The 18,145-nt window shown below is 43.5% G+C and overlaps 1 protein-coding gene across 2 annotated transcripts; it reads left to right on the top strand.

Moving 5' to 3' along the window:
* The first annotated feature begins 1,231 nt into the window (after positions 1-1,231).
* BIRC2 (baculoviral IAP repeat containing 2) lies at positions 1,232-12,090 on the top strand. Of its 2 annotated transcripts, XM_068145062.1 has the most exons (8): positions 1,232-2,189; positions 2,311-2,410; positions 5,529-5,607; positions 6,155-6,203; positions 7,215-7,457; positions 9,548-9,802; positions 9,952-9,993; positions 11,324-12,090. In XM_068145062.1, exons 1-8 carry the CDS (start codon positions 1,325-1,327, stop codon positions 11,515-11,517), a joined length of 1,827 nt encoding a protein of 608 aa, XP_068001163.1. In that variant the 5' UTR covers positions 1,232-1,324; the 3' UTR covers positions 11,518-12,090. The 2 variants fall into 2 exon arrangements, with proteins under 2 accessions (XP_068001163.1, XP_068001169.1); XM_068145068.1 differs by lacking the exon at positions 9,952-9,993.
* Positions 12,091-18,145: the final 6,055 nt, after the last annotated feature.

Genomic DNA, 18,145 nt, shown 5'->3' with positions numbered 1-18,145 from the left:
GATTAAACAGTTTTGCATATGTGTCAGGAGCAGGGAAACCTAAGCCCTGTGAAATCCTGTCTATATGACAGTATGTAAAGTTGACTTCCTGAAACTTTCTAGCTAACATTACCAAAAAGCTTACAGTGAGATTTTCCTGTTTCAATTTTTGATTGCATGCACCTGGTTGTGTATATTTTGAAACACTCCTCTTTTTCTTCCTTACAGGTTTTGTTCCACCTGAAATAATTAAATGATTGGAACTCTAAATACTTACAGTTTCTTCTTGCGAGCAGTCAGAATCACTATGGAGGCGTAGGCACCTTAGAAGGGACTTTAGTCTGGACTCTGGGAGGTAGTTCTGTGCATAAGTAAAGAAAGTGAGGCTTCAAAAGATTTATATTTTTATTTATAAATCCAAGGATTCTGTTTGCTTCTCTATGCCATAAACATGGCCTACAGAAAAAAATTAATGCGACAGTATAAAACATTAGAATGTCCTGACATCAGGCAAGCTGTTTATGTTAAATTTGATAATTCTATACTTGTAACTAAGGCACCAGGCTAAAACTGACATTCTCTGTTCAGTTCATGCTGACCCTGCTGAAGGCAGAAAAGCCTGGGGCTGTTCCAGACTTGTTAATTAAGGCAGGTCACCCTTGTCAGAGACAGTGTATAGGATTTGTTTATCTCGTAGCTGAGTATTCGATATATGTGAAGTTGAGTATAAACTAACTTTAGCCTTAACAACAATTACAACAGTATGCAGACTTGAGATTTTTGGGGGGAAATCTACTAGTAGCAATATCTCAGACCAGTTCAGTAGTGGCAGCTTGGGAGCTTTTTTTTCCCCCCCATATACATATGCAGCTTGATAAACCATTATTTTCAGCCTCCTAAAGAGTTTTGCCGACTAAAATCTTTACCTGTGTGCAAGCTGCGTATTTATAAGTTGTCTAGGGTGAAATAGTTCTTAACTCACTTACCATATGTTCTGGTTAAAAATTAAGTCGTTTTAGTTGGCCCCATTTTGCTTGCTTTATTAATTGATAAGCCCAGTTGAGGTTTTCCTCCTCTGGATCCCACCTGCACTAGCCTGACAAAGCTCTCCCAGATAGACAGTACAAGGAAAGCATGTGATGCCTATACCATTCAAGGGAAGGTCCTTTCTGCCATTCATCCTGAGGCTGTTGATCCTGAGGCTAATTTTGTTCGCATACACATTCGAAGTTGCACATTAAAGTATTTCATTTTCAGGTTCTTACTTTTGTGCAGGCAGGGGTTATTGCAAATTGCACACAACTACTTCCCAGAGGAAGACTTGTCCCGTTGTTTTTGGAAGATAATGGAGAATAGCCCTTTCTTGGCTAGCATAATGAAGCAGAATGCTTTTAGCTGTGAACTGAAGTACGACTTGTCCTGTGAACTCTACAGAATGTCAACGTTTTCTACTTTCCCCCGCAACGTGCCGGTCTCGGAACGGAGTCTTGCCCGTGCTGGATTTTATTACACTGGTGTGCAAGATAAAGTTAAGTGCTTCACTTGTGGCTTAACATTGGACAACTGGCAACCAGGAGATAATGCTATGGAAAAACATAAACAGCTCTACCCTAGCTGCAGTTTTGTTCAAAGCATGCTTTCAGTTAACAACCTTGGACTGTCCTCTCGTTCTGCCTGTTCCCCTCTGGTTGCAAACAATCTCTTGCCATCTCTACATTCCAGAACGCTTTCTCCAAGTTTAGAACAAGTTGAATATTTCAGTGGCTCTTTTTCAAGCTTTCCTCAAGACCCCATAACTACTAGGGCAGTTGAAGACCTTTCATTCTTGAGACCTAAACTTCACAATCCTTCTATGAGTACAGAAGATGACAGACGACGGACTTTTCACTCGTGGCCGCTGACATTTCTCTCCCCCACTGATCTGGCAAAGGCTGGACTTTATTATTTGGGGACAGCAGATAGAGTTGCTTGCTTCACCTGCGGTGGTCAGCTGAGTAACTGGGAGCCGAAAGACAACGCCGTGTCAGAGCATCGTCGGCACTTTCCTAACTGCCCTTTTGTGGAAAATCTTGCCCGAGAGCAGCCCAGTTTCAACGTTTCGAATGTGAGCATGCAGACCCATGAGGCACGTGTGAAAACGTTCATAAACTGGCCAACCAGGATTCCAGTTCAGCCTGAGCAGCTGGCAGATGCTGGCTTTTACTATGTAGGTAAGAGAAACAGAAGACTTCATGTAATTCATGTGGCTGTGTCAGCGTTTCCTGTGAATTGTGTGGCTCTTTGCTGGATATTTAGCCTCGTGGGTTGGTGTTTGTTTGTTTTTCCTTAAAGGCCGCAACGATGATGTCAAGTGCTTTTGCTGTGATGGTGGGTTAAGGTGCTGGGAGTCTGGAGATGATCCGTGGATTGAGCATGCAAAGTGGTTTCCAAGGTAACTTGTAAAATCTTTATCCTAGTTTGTTCACAGCCTCAAATACTTGTGGGTTTGGAAAGAAGGCTCTGAGGTGACCTAATTGTGGCCTTCCAGTATCTGAAGGGGGCCTACAGGAAGGCTGGGGAGGGACTTCTCAGGGTATCAGGTAGTGATAGGACTAGGGGGAATGGAATGAAGCTGGAGGAGGGGAGATTCAGGCTGGATGTGAGGAGGACGTTCTTCACCATGAGAGTGGTGAAGCCCTGGAATGGGTTGTCCAGGGAGGTGGCTGGGGCCCCGTCCCTGGGGGTGTTTAATACCAGGCTGGATGAGGCTCTGGCCAGCCTGATCTAGTGTGGGGTGTCCCTGCCCATGGCATGGGGGTTGGAACTAGATGATCCTTGTGGTCCCTTCCAACCCTGACAGATACTATGATACTGTACTTAGTTTTAACTTCACGCAGTTGGAGTACTGCACTGGATAGTTACAAGCTCACAGTCTCAGTCTCAGTCACAGTCTCAGGCTGCGCCAGGGGAGGTTCAGGTTGGATGTTAGGAAGAAGTTCTATACAGAAAGAGTGATTGCGCTATGGAATGGGTTGCCCGGGGAGGTGGTGGAGTCGCCGTCATTGAAGGTGTTCAGAAGGAGATTTGATGGGGTGCTTGGTGCCATGGGTTAGCTGTTTGGGTGGGTTGGATTGGTTGATGGGTTGGACACGATGATCTTGAAGGTCTCTTCCAACCTGGTTTGGTTTATTCTATTCTAATAAAGCTCTTTAGGTGAGACAGGCGAGGGAGAAGAGGAGGAGGGTTGGCCCTGTATATTAGGGAATCTCTTGATGCCATAGAACTTGAGGTAGAGGATGAAAGGATTGAATGGCTGTGGGTTAAAATTGGAGGGCTAACAAAACTGACATCCTGGTCGGAGTCTGTTATAGACTGCCCAACCAGGATGAAGAGGTAGATGGAGTATTCTATAAGCAACTGGAGGCTGTCTCAAGATCATCAGATCTTGTCCTTATGGTGACTTTAAACTGCCAGACATCTGCTGGGAACTTAACTCAGCAGAGAGGAGGCAGTCCAGAAGGTTCTTAGAGTGTATGGAGGACAGCTTCTTGATGCAGCTGTTAAATGAGCCTACCAGGGTCAGGCCCTGCTTGACCTGCTGTTCTCAAATAGAGAAGGGCTGGTGGGAGATTTGATGGTAGGAGGCTGTCCAGGGTGCAGCGACCATGGCACTTGAACCCATGATTTAGTTAGTCATGAGATGTTGGGTGATAGGCTGGACTTGTTGATCTCTGAGCTCTTTTGCAACCTTACTGATTCTATGATAATGCTCTTCATTTTGATGTATTTCATGTACCTCTGTTTAAAAGCTCTGCAGTGCTAAGGTGGCCTTAATTGACACATTTCTTCCTTAAGCGTTTTCCAATTCATTATTAAAAGCCATGTGCATCCCTGAATCTCTTTTAGCAAGTGAGGCTACATTGTTAATGAGCATGCTTTTTTAAGAGTAGCAGCCAGGAAGTGGAATGAGGAGAGCAAAAACTGCTGAGAAATGAAGGCACATTTCACTCCCTTGATCTAGTTCTGTGTCCATGCTGAGTGCTCTTCAACCAGTTTTTCAGCTTATGCAGTTTAATTTCTTAGGTGTGGAAAGACTTGGGAAGATGGTTTCAGCAGCTGTTTAATGTGCCTCCTTTGGAGAAATGACAGAAGTAACTTTTAAATGTTCCCTGTAATTAAGTGGCACTTGCATACCTAATTGCTACCTGTGTCTGTCTAAATTGCCACCTACATTAATAACAAAAATACTTGCACTTCATTTCAGGAAAGCTCATAATGTTTCTTCACATTGTAGATCTCCTTTTAATTAGTCTTCCACTGGCAGTTTACCAGCTACTGTTGGACTGCCTGATGTACACAGTTAAATGATACCTTTGTTTTCTTCTGTTACACCTGTCAGTAAATGTACTCTTAAGTCCATTAATGGACTAAACATTAGCAAAGAGATCTAGCCTTGATGGTGGTGATAAATGTTGTCAACTTCTGCATGATTTGGATAGGAGATAAAAATGGTTATATGTGAGATAGAATCATAGAATCAATAAGGATGATTTTTGAGGTCTTTTCCACCAAGTCCAATCTGTCACCCAACACCTCATGACTACTAAACCATGGCTTCAAGTACCACATCCAGTCCCTTTTTGAACATCTCTAGGAATGGTGACTCTACCACCTCCCTGGGCAGCCCATTCCAACGGCCAGCAACTCTTTCTGTGAAGAACTTTCTTCTCACCTTGAGCCTAACTTCCCCTGGCACAGCTTGAGACTGTGACCTCTTGTTCTGGTGCTGGTTGCCTGGGAGAAGAGACCAACCCCCACCTGGCTACAACCTCCCTTCAGGGAGTTGTAGACAGCAATAAGGTCTCCCCCTGAGCCTCCTCTTCTCCAGGCTAAACAACCCCATCTCCCTTAGCCTCTCCTCGTAGGGCTTGTGTGTGAAGCCTCTCTCCAGCCTTGTTGCCCTTCTCTGGACATTTCCAAGAGTCTCAATATCCTTCTTAAATTGAGGGGCCCAGAACTGGACACAATACTCAAGGTGTGGCCTAACCAGTGCTGAGTACAGGGGCACAATGACCTTCCTGCTCCTCTCTGCACACTGTTCCTGATGCAGGCCAGGATGCCATTTGCCTTCTTGGCCACCTGGGCACATTGCTGGCTCATGTTCAGCCTGCTGTCAGCCATTACCCCCAGATCCCTCTCTGCCTGGCCGCTCTCCAGCCACTCTGACCCCAGCCTGTAGAAGCAATGTATCACTGTACTTTGTAGTGATGCTGCTGTGGTATCATTTATCATCATGTGCCCTTTTGAGTAGAAGTGGTAGCAGAATGTAAAGGTGTTGCATTTATGTATGTAAGCCTACTGACTGCTGAACATTGTGGAAAAGCTTTGTTGAAGTGTTACCAGACCCTAGGCTATATCAAGCTTCCAATTAGGAGAACTCCTTCCTTTCTGAAGGAATTGTGTATTTAAGTTCTTGTAAACTGTTTCATTCTCCTGTTGTTTTGTTTGTTTGCTTGGTTTTCCTTTGGCAAGTAGCAAGTATAGTTTACTACATTTTATCACTGTTTCAGGTGTGAGTATCTGCTTCATGTGAAAGGAGGAGAGTTTGTAAGTCAAGTTCAGGCCAGGTTCCCTCATCTTCTTGAACAGGTAAACTTTACTGCTTTGGTTTTCCCTTGTTGAAGAGTGTTGTGTTTTATGGGAGTCTGGTCTGCCTTTCTGCCTAGATTTCTACTAGGGTTCTGACACAACAAATGCTCTTTGAGCACAAGAATGAAACAAATGCTGAACCATGGATAATGTACTTAGACTAGTAGAGTTTAACCCATACAGGTCACTTACAGAAAGTATTACAAGGCAGAGAGCTCCTTCCTGTCAGGCAAGGGAAATTCTGAATATTATGTATCAGTAATGCAGATCAGTAATGATTATTTCAGAAATCAGTCATGGGCAGCTTGAATTCTTTCTCTCCATAACTCATTCTGAGACAAATAAACCAAACTTCATGGAAAGGCTTATCACTAACTCTGTATTGGTTATATAGCTACACAAATGTGCAGACCTGTGTAACCATGACTCAATGGGTTCCATTCAGATGAAAAGCTTGTCATGATTATTGAGGGAAGAATGTGTTAAAAAGATGTGCAGGGAGGAAAGCAGTACTTTGATAATAATGTAGTTCTGTTGTGTTCCACAGCTCTTGTCAACCTCTGATATGCCTGTGGATGAAAACATTGATCCCCCAAGTATGTATATTAAAGCATGTTTTTAAACTTACTCAGCATTCTTCAAACTTGGTGATTGGATGTCCAAAGCTGACTTGCTTAACAGGTCTCAGATTTGCTTGGAAACAGCAATGCTGAGATTTTCCTAACTAATGATAGAAGTTGGGTTGCTTTGACATTATATGGACAGAATACAAGGAGGCTCCATTGTGAGATCTTGTCTGTTATTTTCCTTATTTTCATACTAGCAGCTCATACTGAGAGTTTTGGTTTTGAATGCTTGGCCTCTGCTTCATTTGTGGTTTTAGTTTCATGGCTTGTTTAAAGAAAAGTCAGTGATCTATGATGCTGAACTTAGTGGCAGAGTTGCTAGAGGGTGTCATGACTAGAAGTTACACAATTCCATTTTCAGGCACGTAGCTGGGTAAATGCTCTTTGAGCAGCAGTGGACAAGGAGAGGGCAGAAAAAACTGGTAAAGTCAAGTCTTTCTCAGCTGGATTATACCTAAGGTGGAAAAACCCACTTCTCCCAGAGGGTGAGTGGGTTTTGACGTCATAGACCCTGCTGATTAAGAACAGTGAGTCAGAATACATGCCTGATGCTTAGTAAGTTGAATGGAAAATACTGAGCAAGAGCTGGAACAGAGCAAGTGTTTGTACTATAAACTCTGGATTTTGGTTTTCCCTCCCAGGCATTTTTCAGGCACAAAAATTAGAAATGACTGAAACAAAAAGCTCTTAAGACAATGGATATTTTTTTTTGGTGGTGGTGGTTTCCCCAGATTCACTTAGATTTTAGTGAAGGCCTTCATGGATTGAAGTTTATCATGGATTCAATACAATTGAATCCAAGTAACTGGCTTTGATTTATAAAGCTAACTATTTTGAAAGAAGTATCTATTTAACCATTGAAATTTTCCATGCCAGGTGTTCATGTCTATGTGCAAGTGTGTAGGGAGTGTGAGTATGTCCATCTTAGGGGTTGGGTAGGTATTTTATTATTACATAGAGTGATTTTCCTCTTTGCTTTAGTTATTCATTTTGAACCTGGAGAGAGTCGTTCAGAAGATGCAATCATGATGAACACACCCGTGGTTAAAGCTGCCTTGGAGATGGGATTCAGTAGAAGGCTAATAAAGCAAACAGTGCAGAGTAAAATTTTGACCACTGGAGAAAACTACAAGACTGTGAATGATCTTGTATCTGACCTGCTCACTGCTGAAGATGAGAAGAGGGAAGAAGAGAAAGAAAGACAGTTTGAGGAAGTGGCATCAGGTATGCATGAGGCATGGATAAATGTGAAAGCAGAGGTGGTTTATATTATGTATAGTTTAAATCATTGTTCACTAAGTCATTTAGTTTAATTGCTGTTAGGATCAGCTTCTGTCAAAGCAGAACAGTGTGGGTCTGTATGGAGCTAGCAGTCTGGGAACTGTTTCATTCCTTGTCAGGAGGCTGGTTTGTACAGGTGCCAAGGGGTCAGAACTGCCTGATTCCCTCCACAGGAACAAAGCCACATTTTAATTTGTGTGCCTTTATATTTCTGTTAATAAAATTAATGGAACCCAAAGACATCACTTGGCACATTCTACTAGTTTATTTTTCCAAATTTGACATCTCTTTAAAGTACTTAAATCATTGAGCCACCATGTCCACCTCCAGGAAGAGGCCATGAACTTCTACCAGTTTAGATTCTGTAAGATGGCCAGGGGTTTGTGTTTCTGTGTCTGACTTGGCATAGAGATCAGCTATTTAACAGTGTTTATTTGATGTCTTTTAACAGTTCCTGTTTCAATACCATGTAAGTTTTGAAGCCTAAAAAAACCCCACTATTTGTGAGATTGTGAAGCAGTAATGAAGCTGCTCAATTACAAATTGAATGAAGACTGCTTTTTATCCTACTTGTGTGTTCTGTCAAAAAAGCATCTTTAGACAACATGTTTTCATAGAATCAATAAGGTTGGAAGAGACCTCAAAGATCATCAAGGTCAACCTGTCACCCAACACCTCATGACTACTAAACCATGGCACCAAGTGCCACATCCAGTCCCCTCTTGAACACCTCCAGGGATGGTGACACTCCACCACCTCCCTAGGCAGCACATTCCAATGGCTAACAACTCTCTCTCTGAAGAATTTTCTCCTCACTTCAAGCCTAAACTTCCCCTGGCACAACTTGAGGCTGTGTCCTCTTGTTCTGGTGCTGGTTGCCTGGGAGAAGAGACCAACCCCCTCCTGGCTACAACCACCCTTCAGGTAGTTGTAGACGGCAATAAGGTCTCCCCTGAGCCTCCTCTTCTCCAGGCTAAACAACCTCAGCTCCCTCAGCCTCTCCTCGTAGGGCTTGTGCTCCAAACCCCTCCCCAGCCTCATTGCCCTTCTCTGGACATGTTCAAGAGTCTCAATGTCCTTCTTAACTTGAGGGGCCCAGAACTGGACACATGACTCAAAGTGTGGCCTAAGCAGTGCTGAGTACAGCAGAACTATGACTTCCCTGTCCCTGCTGGCCACACTATTCTTGATGCAGGCAGGATGCCATTGGCCTTCTTGGCTTGTCAAAGACTATTTTAAAAAGTATAAATACCTAAGTATGTTGTACTGTCTGTTCTGGTTGCACTGCTGGTTTTCCTATACATAATTCTGGTGGACACCTCTTTGAAAAGCTTGGTTCACATCTCAGACCTCATTTTGTCTGCCACTGACTGAAGTTAACCTGTGAGTTAACATTAGTGAGAATATTCATCTTGCTAAAGGGATGTTGGACAAGAATCCCTCAGGTAATTTAAAGTAGAGTGGGGAGCAGTAAGTTTCATTGATGAAGTTGATGAAGCTGCTTCTATGTGGTTGTCTTACATCTGTTCATTATGTAAGTACCACTGAAACTTACTGAGGACTTCATTAATGAAGGCAGGTTGTAGATAGGTGGGGTCTGGTCTCTTCTCCCCGGCAACCAGCACCAGAATAAGAGGACACAGTCTCAAGCTGCACCAGGGGAGGTTCAGACTGGATGTTAGGAGGAAATTCTACATGGAAAGAGTGATTGCCCATTGGAATGGGCTGCCCAGGGAGAGGGTGGAGTCACCATCATTGAAGGTATTTAGGAGGAGACTGGATGGGGTGCTTGGTTGCATGGTTTAGTTGCTTAGATGGTGGTGGATGATAGCTTGGATGCGATGATCTTGAAGGTCTCTTCCAACCTGGTTTATCCTATTCTATTCTCTATTCTATTCTCTACTCTATTCTCATGATGTGTAGTTAGTGACCATTGGAAGTAGATTTTAAGGAATGTATCCATTATTGTTAAGCAGAAATGCAACTTGGGGTGGTGTGTTCCTAACAAAGCTGTAATCCCCTTTGCATTGCAGATGATCTGTCCTTAATCCGGAGGAATCGGATGGCTTTATTCCAACGCCTGACCTCTGTACTTCCGATCCTTGGGAGTTTACTCTCGGCTAAAGTGATAACCAAACTTGAGCACGATGTCATTAAGCAAAAGACTCAGACACCACTGCAAGCAAGGGAACTGATAGATACAGTTTTAGTGAAGGGAAATGAAGCAGCCAGCATATTCAGAAGCTGCCTACAAGACTGTGACCCAGTGCTATACAAAGATTTATTTGGTACGTCCGTCTTTTTGCTTTGCTTTCAAGGATGTGAGTGTATAGAAGTCTAACCAGTGCTGGCACAGTAACCTAAAGATAATCAGATGTTTGAATATAGATTGGTCAAATGACTAGGATTTGTCTTTTTTTTCCCCCTCTTATTTTAGTGGAGAAAAATGTGAAGTATGTTCCTACAGAAGATATTTCAGGTACCTTCTATTTTATCTTCTTACTTAAGGGATATTGTAGAACACATACCTCATACATCATACAAAAAGAAAATTACTTTGGTTAGGAAGTAGGTTTTATGCTTTGCCCTCTCCAGCTCCTGTTTGGTAAGATGGACTTAAGCTAAAGTTCTGTGTGTGCGCAGTCTTGCAAGCAAGCCTATTTACTATAAGTACTATCCTATGCCTCACACATGCTTTTGCACCTTAGGAGGTAGAACTTTTGGAGCTTGACAAAGTCAAGCACATGCTGGGCTTGACCCTGGTACAAGCTCTCATTCAGGCATTTGGTAAAGACCAGAAAGTGAATAGTAGGTTAGCATTTCACAGCAGGTGTCATCATCTCTGCTTTTCCAGGGTGGATTTTAAGTGTCATAAGATCTAGCTTGACCATCAACTGAATAGATTAAAAACTTGCCAGACATGGGATTGAGTTTGCTCTGGTTTTTAGTCCTGTAGATTAATGTGTTAATAGACTGCAGAAAAGTACACAAGCCTGCATATACTTCACTGCCACCACTGCCACTTCCAATACCCAAGCAAGGAAAGTACAACATTTGCTAAAATGTAGAATAGAATAGAATAGAATAGAATAAACCAGGTTGGAAGAGACCTTCAAGATCATCACGTCCAACCTATCATGCAACACCACCTAATCAACTAACCCATGCAACCAAGCACCCTGTCAAGTCTCCTCCTGAACCTCCAGTGATGGTGATTCCACCATCTCCCTGGGCAGCCCATTCCAGTGGGCAATCACTCTCTCTGTGTAAAATTTCCTCCTGACCTCCAGCCTGAACCTCCCCTGGCACAGCCTGAGACTGTGTCCTCTTGTTCTGGTGCTGGTTGCCTGGGAGAAGAGACCAACCTCTGCCTGTCTACAGCCCCCCTTCAGGTAGTTGTAGAGAGCAATAAGGTCACCCCTGAGTCTCCTCTTCTCCAGGCTAAGCAACCCCAGCTCCCTCAGCCTCTCCTCATAGGGCTTGTGTTCCAAGCCCCTCACCAACTTTGTTGCCCTTCTCTGGACACGCTCCAGCAAGTCAACATCCTTCCTAAACTGAGGGGCTATTGGTTGGTCTCAAGAGCTGGCTTCCAATCCCTGAGCATTGTCTCTCAGAATTAGAAAGTACAGACTGGTTCTTTGCATGCTGCTTTCTGAGCTCAGGAAAATGTATATTTTTTTTCCCTCCCTGTCCCATCTTACATTTAGTGAATGCAGACAAGGAACTAAAGGGTGGAAGGGAAGCTGGCTGTGTTCTAATTAGAATGCACATATACTCAGGCTTCTTAAAGTGAAATATTTGTTTTCCAGGTTTACCTATGGAAGAACAATTGAGAAGACTGCAAGAGGAAAGAACATGTAAAGTTTGCATGGACAAAGAAGTTTCCATTGTTTTCATTCCGTGTGGTCACTTGGTGGTATGCAAGGAATGTGCACCGTCCCTGAGGAAGTGCCCCATCTGCAGGGGGACAATAAAGGGTACAGTTCGGACATTTCTTTCCTGAAGAGGGAAGGTTGCAAAATGCCTGGTGCCTGTCATCCTCTGACTGCTGAAGCTTAAGCCAGCAGTGTCTTAAGAATGGAAAACTGTGGTGCAGAAGATGATTAATCAGCTTCCTGGCACTGTTGTGTAATGGTGAACTGTATCATCATTATAGGTGTACTAAGTCTTCCTTGCCAAAGACTATTTATGTTCATAAAACTAAGTCAAGGCTGAGGTGAGGTTTTTGTAGCTTTACTTTCTGAGCAAGTTTTCACTAGTTCCACTAGTATGCCCTTGTGGCACTGAATAAGGAAGAAAACCTTTCTGGTTGAGTTCCTAAACTGGAGCTTGGCATAGCTCTTCTCCCGAGTTTCCTCTGTGTGGATGTGAGGAAATATGGTAAGATTGCTGTTCATTAATGATTAATATTAAGTAATTTCTGCTTTGGGTTTCCTGTGAGCTTGAGGAGAAAAGAGGCTAACTGTTGCAGGAACAGCAGGACTTGTAAGAAGTTTTGTTCATGTCTAGATACTTGTGTAATGTGTATTAATAACAGTTTATTGAAGGCTGAATTAAAATATTTCTACTTGTAAAACGAGTGCTTGTTTACTCTGTTGCCATTGTTGGATCTGCACTGACTGAAATACACAATTGTCAGGGCTGTGATGTCAGTGATCATCTAGTTCCAACCCCCCTGCCATGGGCAGGGACACTTGCCACTAGATCAGGTTGCCCAGAGCACCATCCAGCTTGGCCTTAAAAACTTCCAGGGATAGGGCATCCACCACCTCTTTGGGCAATCCTTCCAGTGTGTCACCAACATTATATGAAGAGCTTCTTCCAATGTCTAATCTGAATCTGTCCTCCTCTAGCTTGGATCCATTCCCCCTAGTCCTATCACTACCTGACCTCCTAAAAAGTCCCTCACCAGCTTTCCTGTAGGGCCCCCTTCAGATTTTTGGGAGGTCACAATAAGGTGAACCTTCTTTTCTCCAGACTGAACAACCCTGACTCTCTCAGCCTGTCCCCACAGCAGAGGTGCTCCAGCCCTCTGATCATCCTTGTGGCCCTTCTCTGGATGCGTTCCATGAGGATGATCAGAGGGCTGGAGCACCTCTCCTGTGGGGACAGGCTGAGAGAGTTGGGGTTATTGTCTGTCTGGAGAAGGCTCTGCTGTCTTGTGACATAAGTTTGGGGTGGTTTGTTTATCCACAAAATAGTTCTTTGTGTCTTTCACTCATTTTTCTGTGTCTTTCACTCATTTTTCTGTGTCTTTCACTCATTTTTCTGTGTCTTTCACTCATTTTCCAGTGAGCTGCTATGTAGCGAGCTTCCTCTGGCAAACTAGGGGGTTCAAATTTCTCTCCTTATTAAACATACAACCCTACCCCACCCCCACAAAATCCTAACAGCATCTGGTACACTGATTCTTCTCTTGACTGTTTTTTTTTAAAGATAGAGATCCTGGCCATGGATATCCTTCAGAGATGAGGCAGAGTGTAGCTTTTATGCTAGTGATTAAAATGTAAAAGCTATTCTGTTTGGATCTTTATAGTGATTGTGCAATGAAATAGTTGGACCTTTCAGCTCCCTATGAAGTCTGTTGTCTTGTATGCCTAGTAGTCTAGAGGGACTCCTGTTTCTTTACTTGACCTTTTTCTTCTTTGTATCCCTAGATACAAAGTCTCAACACAGAGACAGTCTCAAGCTGTGCCAGGGGAAGTTTAGGCTTGAGGTGAGGAGAAAGCTCTTCACAGAAAGAGTGATTTGTCATTGGAATGTGCTGCCCAGGGAGGTGGTGGAGTCACTGTCCCTGGAAGTGTTCAGGGGGGGGATTGGATGTGGCACTTGAAGCTGTGGTTTAGTTAGTCATTAGGTCTGTGGTGACAGGTTGGACTTGATGGTCTCTGTGGCCTTTTCCAACCATAGTGATTCTATGATTCTATGATTTGCATAGTAGATACCTAGAATCTTTTTTGGAATACTCCCAGAGATACTGATTTGCTCCCTGGGTGTGAGGGAGTTATGGAAAGGCCTAAGAGTCTGGGCTGGCTAGTATCATAGTATCAGTCAGGGTTGGAAGGGACCACAAGGATCATCTAGTTCCAACCTCCCTGCCATGGGCAGGGACACCCCACACTACATCAGGCTGCCCAGAGCCTCATCCAGCCTGGTCTTAAACACCTCCAGGGATGGGGCCCCAACCACCTCCCTGGACAACCCATTCCAGGGCTTCACCACTCTCATGGTGAAGAACCTCCTCCTCACATCCAGCCTGAATCTCCCCGCCTTCAGCTTCATTCCATTAGGGTCTTTAAATATTGTCTTTAAATATTTTCAGTGTGAATTCAGTAATGCTAGTGTTTGGTTTCATCCATTCTTCTATTAACCTCTACAATGCTGTTTAATCCTGTGCAGTATTTGGCACTGTAATTGTCTTAATGCTTTGGTATTATTCATTGTGGTACATTGGGTTCTGTAACTAGATTGGCTTGCTGTGCTGCTTTTAACTGCAGACTTTAGTCCAACTTTATTACATGTGTGTTACACTTTGTTTGTTTGTTCTTGCTGTTAGAAATGCAAATACTTCAGCAAGTAGGTTTAAGCAGCCTTGATTAACATACTTCTGCTTTTCTGGTTTTGAAATGTTTCTGAAGGCTATTTTGTCTTGTGTAACAACTTAAGCTTTCACAATCTTTGACAGCTTCTTAAGGAAGAAAGTACATGACTTGAAATTTGATGCTCAGATGCAGAAATCAGTAACTTTGGGACAAAGTCCTACAGATTGAGTCTGCAGGGGTAGCTGGGGAGGCCAGGCTTCTGAGTAGCATGGCATTTTTAGCATTTAAGTGCTATCTCTGAAGAGACAAGAAGATAGGGAAAAGCATAGTAGCAGGCAGACTCTAAGGAGTGCATTTTCCTTTGCATAACTCCAGGGGCTTAGAGTTTTTCAAACTCCACAGATGCTGTGTAGATCAGATGACAGGATATAGTGGGCTTTAAAAACTGAGTAATTCAGGTATTCACTGTAATTTGTGGTGCCTGAGGGTATCTCTGGACCTGCAACATACCTGTCAGCCCTGGTTGGTGTTTGCAGTGTCTTGGGCAACTTCAAAAACCACTGGCTGCCTGCATGTAGGCACCTGAACTGCTTCCTGAGAAGTGGAAGAACTTGATCTAGAAACTACTGGGTAAAAGTCTGACCTAGTTTTGGCAGGAAGGCTAATCTAGGGTATGGCTTTCTACTGCTCTTGTAATGATTGTGGTTGCCCTGCACTATACTGCTGAACATGGGAACAGTTATATTCTCAGTACTATTCTAAGAGAGCTGTATTAAGTTTGTAGTACATTGCAAACAGAACCCTCACCAAACATTAAACCATGGAGAAGACTGTATAGAATCATAGAATGCATGGGGTTGGAAGGGATCCTTGAAGGTCTTCTCGTCCAACCGAACCCTGGTAAGCAGGGACATCTTTAACTAGATCAGGTTGCTCAGGGCCACATCAAGCTTGACCTTGAAAGTCTCCAGGGATGGAGCCTCTATCATGTCTGGGCAACCTGTTACAGTATTTTACTACCCTCATTGTGAAGGACTTCCTCTTCGAGTCCAACTTAAATGTACCCTGCTCTAGTTTAAAACCTTTGCACCTTGTCCTATCACTACACACCCTTCTAAGACGTTCCTCTCCAGTTCTCCTATGGGTTCCCTTCATATATTGCAATGCTGCTGTAAGATCTCACTGGAGCCTTCTCTCCAGGCTGACCAACCCCAACTCTTCCAGACTGTCTTTGAAAGAGAGGTGCTCTAGCCATCTGATCATCTTGCATTGGAATGTACTGCCCAGGGAGGTGGTTGAGTCTCCAGCCCTGGATGTGTTTAAGGGTTGTTTGGATGCGGTACTTGGGGATTAGGGATGAACCTTGTAGAGTTATTGGTTGGACTTGGTGATCCTGATGTTCCAACCTGAATGTTTCGGTGATTCTGATCTTTGTGGCCCTCCTCTGGACCCTGTCCATCAGGTTCATGCCCTTATTATGTTGAGGACTCCAGAGCTGGACACAGTACTCTAGGTGAGCTCTCAGCAGAAGAGTGGCCATGCTTCTTGGACACCTCCCAGGATACAGTTGGCCTGGGCTGCAAGTGCACATTGCTGGCACATGTCCAGTTTCTCATCCACCAGCACCCCTAAGTCCTTTTCTGTAGGGCTGGTCTTGATTTCAACATCCTCCAGTCTGTATTGCTACTGAGAATTACCCTGACACCAGTAAACAGCCTTCTCTCCCCCAGCTTTCTGTGCAGCTCTGTTGATGAAGCAGCTCTGGTTGTTAGACATCAGTGGTCTGGGTCCCTAGCGTGTCTTGATCAGCAGTGTGTTTGCATGACTTAAGGGATGTATAAGGTGAGAACTGTGGCATCCTTGGAGTTCAGCTGTCAGACTTGCTGCAGGATGATGCTTCTATAATTTAGTAATTTCTTTACTTGACTGAAGCTTAGTTCATCTGTAAAGATCTAGCCTGGAGCAGTTGCAGTTTCTGATACCTGTTTGAGGAGCTGCAAGGTACAGTGCTTCCCAAGCTGCAGCTCTATGTTGTGTGAAGCAAGTGCCACGAAGTTTCATTGTCATTTTTTAGCAGTTTCCTCTGTGTGTTTTGGTTTAGGTTTTTTTGTTGTTTGTTTTTGGTGCATGTAAGTCTGTTACATTTTCAACTGAATGCACATCTTTCTCTTGACTGCTTTTGAGCATTGACCAGCCAGTCCTGTTGTTGTTCAAAGTGAAGATGGCACAGTCCTAGTATCCACAAGTGATCAGAGCACCACCTGTCAGAGCACTGCACTTACATGCTGCAAGGAATATATGAAGTACCTAGGAATTGCACAGGTCCATCCTCATTCTGTCTGCTTCTGTATCACAGCTCCCTCCTTAACCTCAGGAGTTACCTAGGCAGCTTTCAGTCTTTGATGCCATTTCACTTTGCTTTTGGCAGTATGATCACGTTGTGGCTTATCTTAACATGCTTTATTGCAAAAGAATGCTGTGCGTGTCTTCAGGGCAGAAACAGAGTGGCATGGATATAGAACAGCTTTAAGAGGCTCTGAACACAAAGGGAAGGTGTGAGAGTAGATTTACAAAGGGACACCACTCAAGTTACTGAATATTACCACAGTAACGTGATCTTGCTTCAGTAGTTGTTTCAAAAATAAGCTCCCAACTAACAGCACTACAGCACTCTTAGATTGCTTTGGGGCCATTGGTGCAGGGCCTCATAAAACAATTAAAGCTAGGAGGGCTATGATTTACTGCTAGAATACAGGCCAAAGGAGAGTTGCATAAAAAGAGGACTTGTGTCAGGAAGGCAGAATGCTGCAGGTCTGAGATGTGGTTTATGCTTATCTTGATGCCTTTGAAGGGCAGAAGTAAGATTCATACCTGACCTGAGGAGGCTATTTAGAATTCTGTAGTCACTGGAGGGCTTCCCAAGGCCTGTAGTATTACATGATATAAATTTTCAGGTAAAGCACAAAGCCATGAGTTTTAAGGGTTAAAAGTAAGTACAGGGGTTGTCTGAAAGAGCTGTAATAATCAGCTGAAGGCTGGTGATGGGTTTAAAAACACATCCCTATAAATGCAGTTCTGTGATATGTCACCAGAGGGGCTCCTAATCCAGACAGAACTAGGAACTGCATTGCTCTGCCCCTCACTACTAGTAAGAAAACAGACATACTGTCTTGTTGAGAGGATGAACTATCTTGACTCATCTTTACAGTATTGACACAGCTAAGGAACAGCTGAAATGCTGACTTCAACATAAGTATATCTAGACAAGGGGAAGAGATCTTTATGTTACTTTTATGCTACACATTTTTCTCATAAAGAGATTATAAACTTTTTCAGCCATAAGTAGCCACCAGAGAAGGGAGAGGGAAGAGACTTCCAGAGGAAAGGGATGGTATTTAGGAATTTATTCACCAAGAGTGTGGTAAAACAGTTGAATAGGCTTCCTAACAAGGTATTTGAAGCCCCAAGCCTACCAGTGCTCGAGGGGCTTTTGGGAAATGCTCTGAACGTGCTCTTTGTCACACCTGAAATGGTCAGACAGTTGAACTGGATAATTGCTGTAGGTCCCTTCCACCTATTCTGTGCTAATTCTATTTCCCAGTTGCCTGGGATAGTGCTGGACCAGTTAAAGGCCTTTTACTGTCTTTTGATCCCCATTTCAGCTTTATACTTCCTATTGGTTTAAAATGTAGTGGACACCTGTGTCAAACTCTTTAGAGAAATGAAGTGTAAACCTTTAGTTAACAGCATCAGTAACTTAGCATTCAAAAATCCTATTTCAGTTATTTAGGACAGTCAACCCTTCCACATGTGTAGAACAGAGCTAAATTCAGTTCCAGTGCTTGTTCCAGTGCTGCAGAGACACCTCCAGGACTGAAGTCTAAATAGGCACTGAGTGGTGGTCCTATATGTGTAACTTAAAGTTGGGTTTTCACTTACCTCTAGCTTTATACTTGCTTTCCAACGGTAAGATTTAGCAATTGCACCTCACTTCAGCATCCAAGCACCTGAAGGTAGGCCAGGTTTTATATTTCCACTGATACCTTTAAAATCTTAAGCTTCAACATGAGTTCTCAGTGTGCACTTGCA

This window comes from Melanerpes formicivorus, unplaced genomic scaffold, assembly GCF_026170545.1.
Source record: "Melanerpes formicivorus ecotype bairdi unplaced genomic scaffold, bMelFor1.0.p_v2 SCAF_1, whole genome shotgun sequence".
In the NCBI taxonomy this organism is placed as follows: Eukaryota; Metazoa; Chordata; class Aves; order Piciformes; family Picidae; genus Melanerpes; species Melanerpes formicivorus.
This window is presented reverse-complemented; position numbering and strand designations above follow the sequence as displayed.

Coding starts and splice junctions, on each gene's coding strand:
- BIRC2 (XM_068145062.1), top strand. CDS start 1,325: ATGGAGAATAGCCCTTTCTTGGCTAGCATAATGAAGCAGAATGCTTTT. Junction 2,411..5,528: donor CATGCAAAGTGGTTTCCAAG/GTAACTTGTAAA, acceptor TCACTGTTTCAG/GTGTGAGTATCTGCTTCATG. Junction 5,608..6,154: donor TCCCTCATCTTCTTGAACAG/GTAAACTTTACT, acceptor TGTGTTCCACAG/CTCTTGTCAACCTCTGATAT.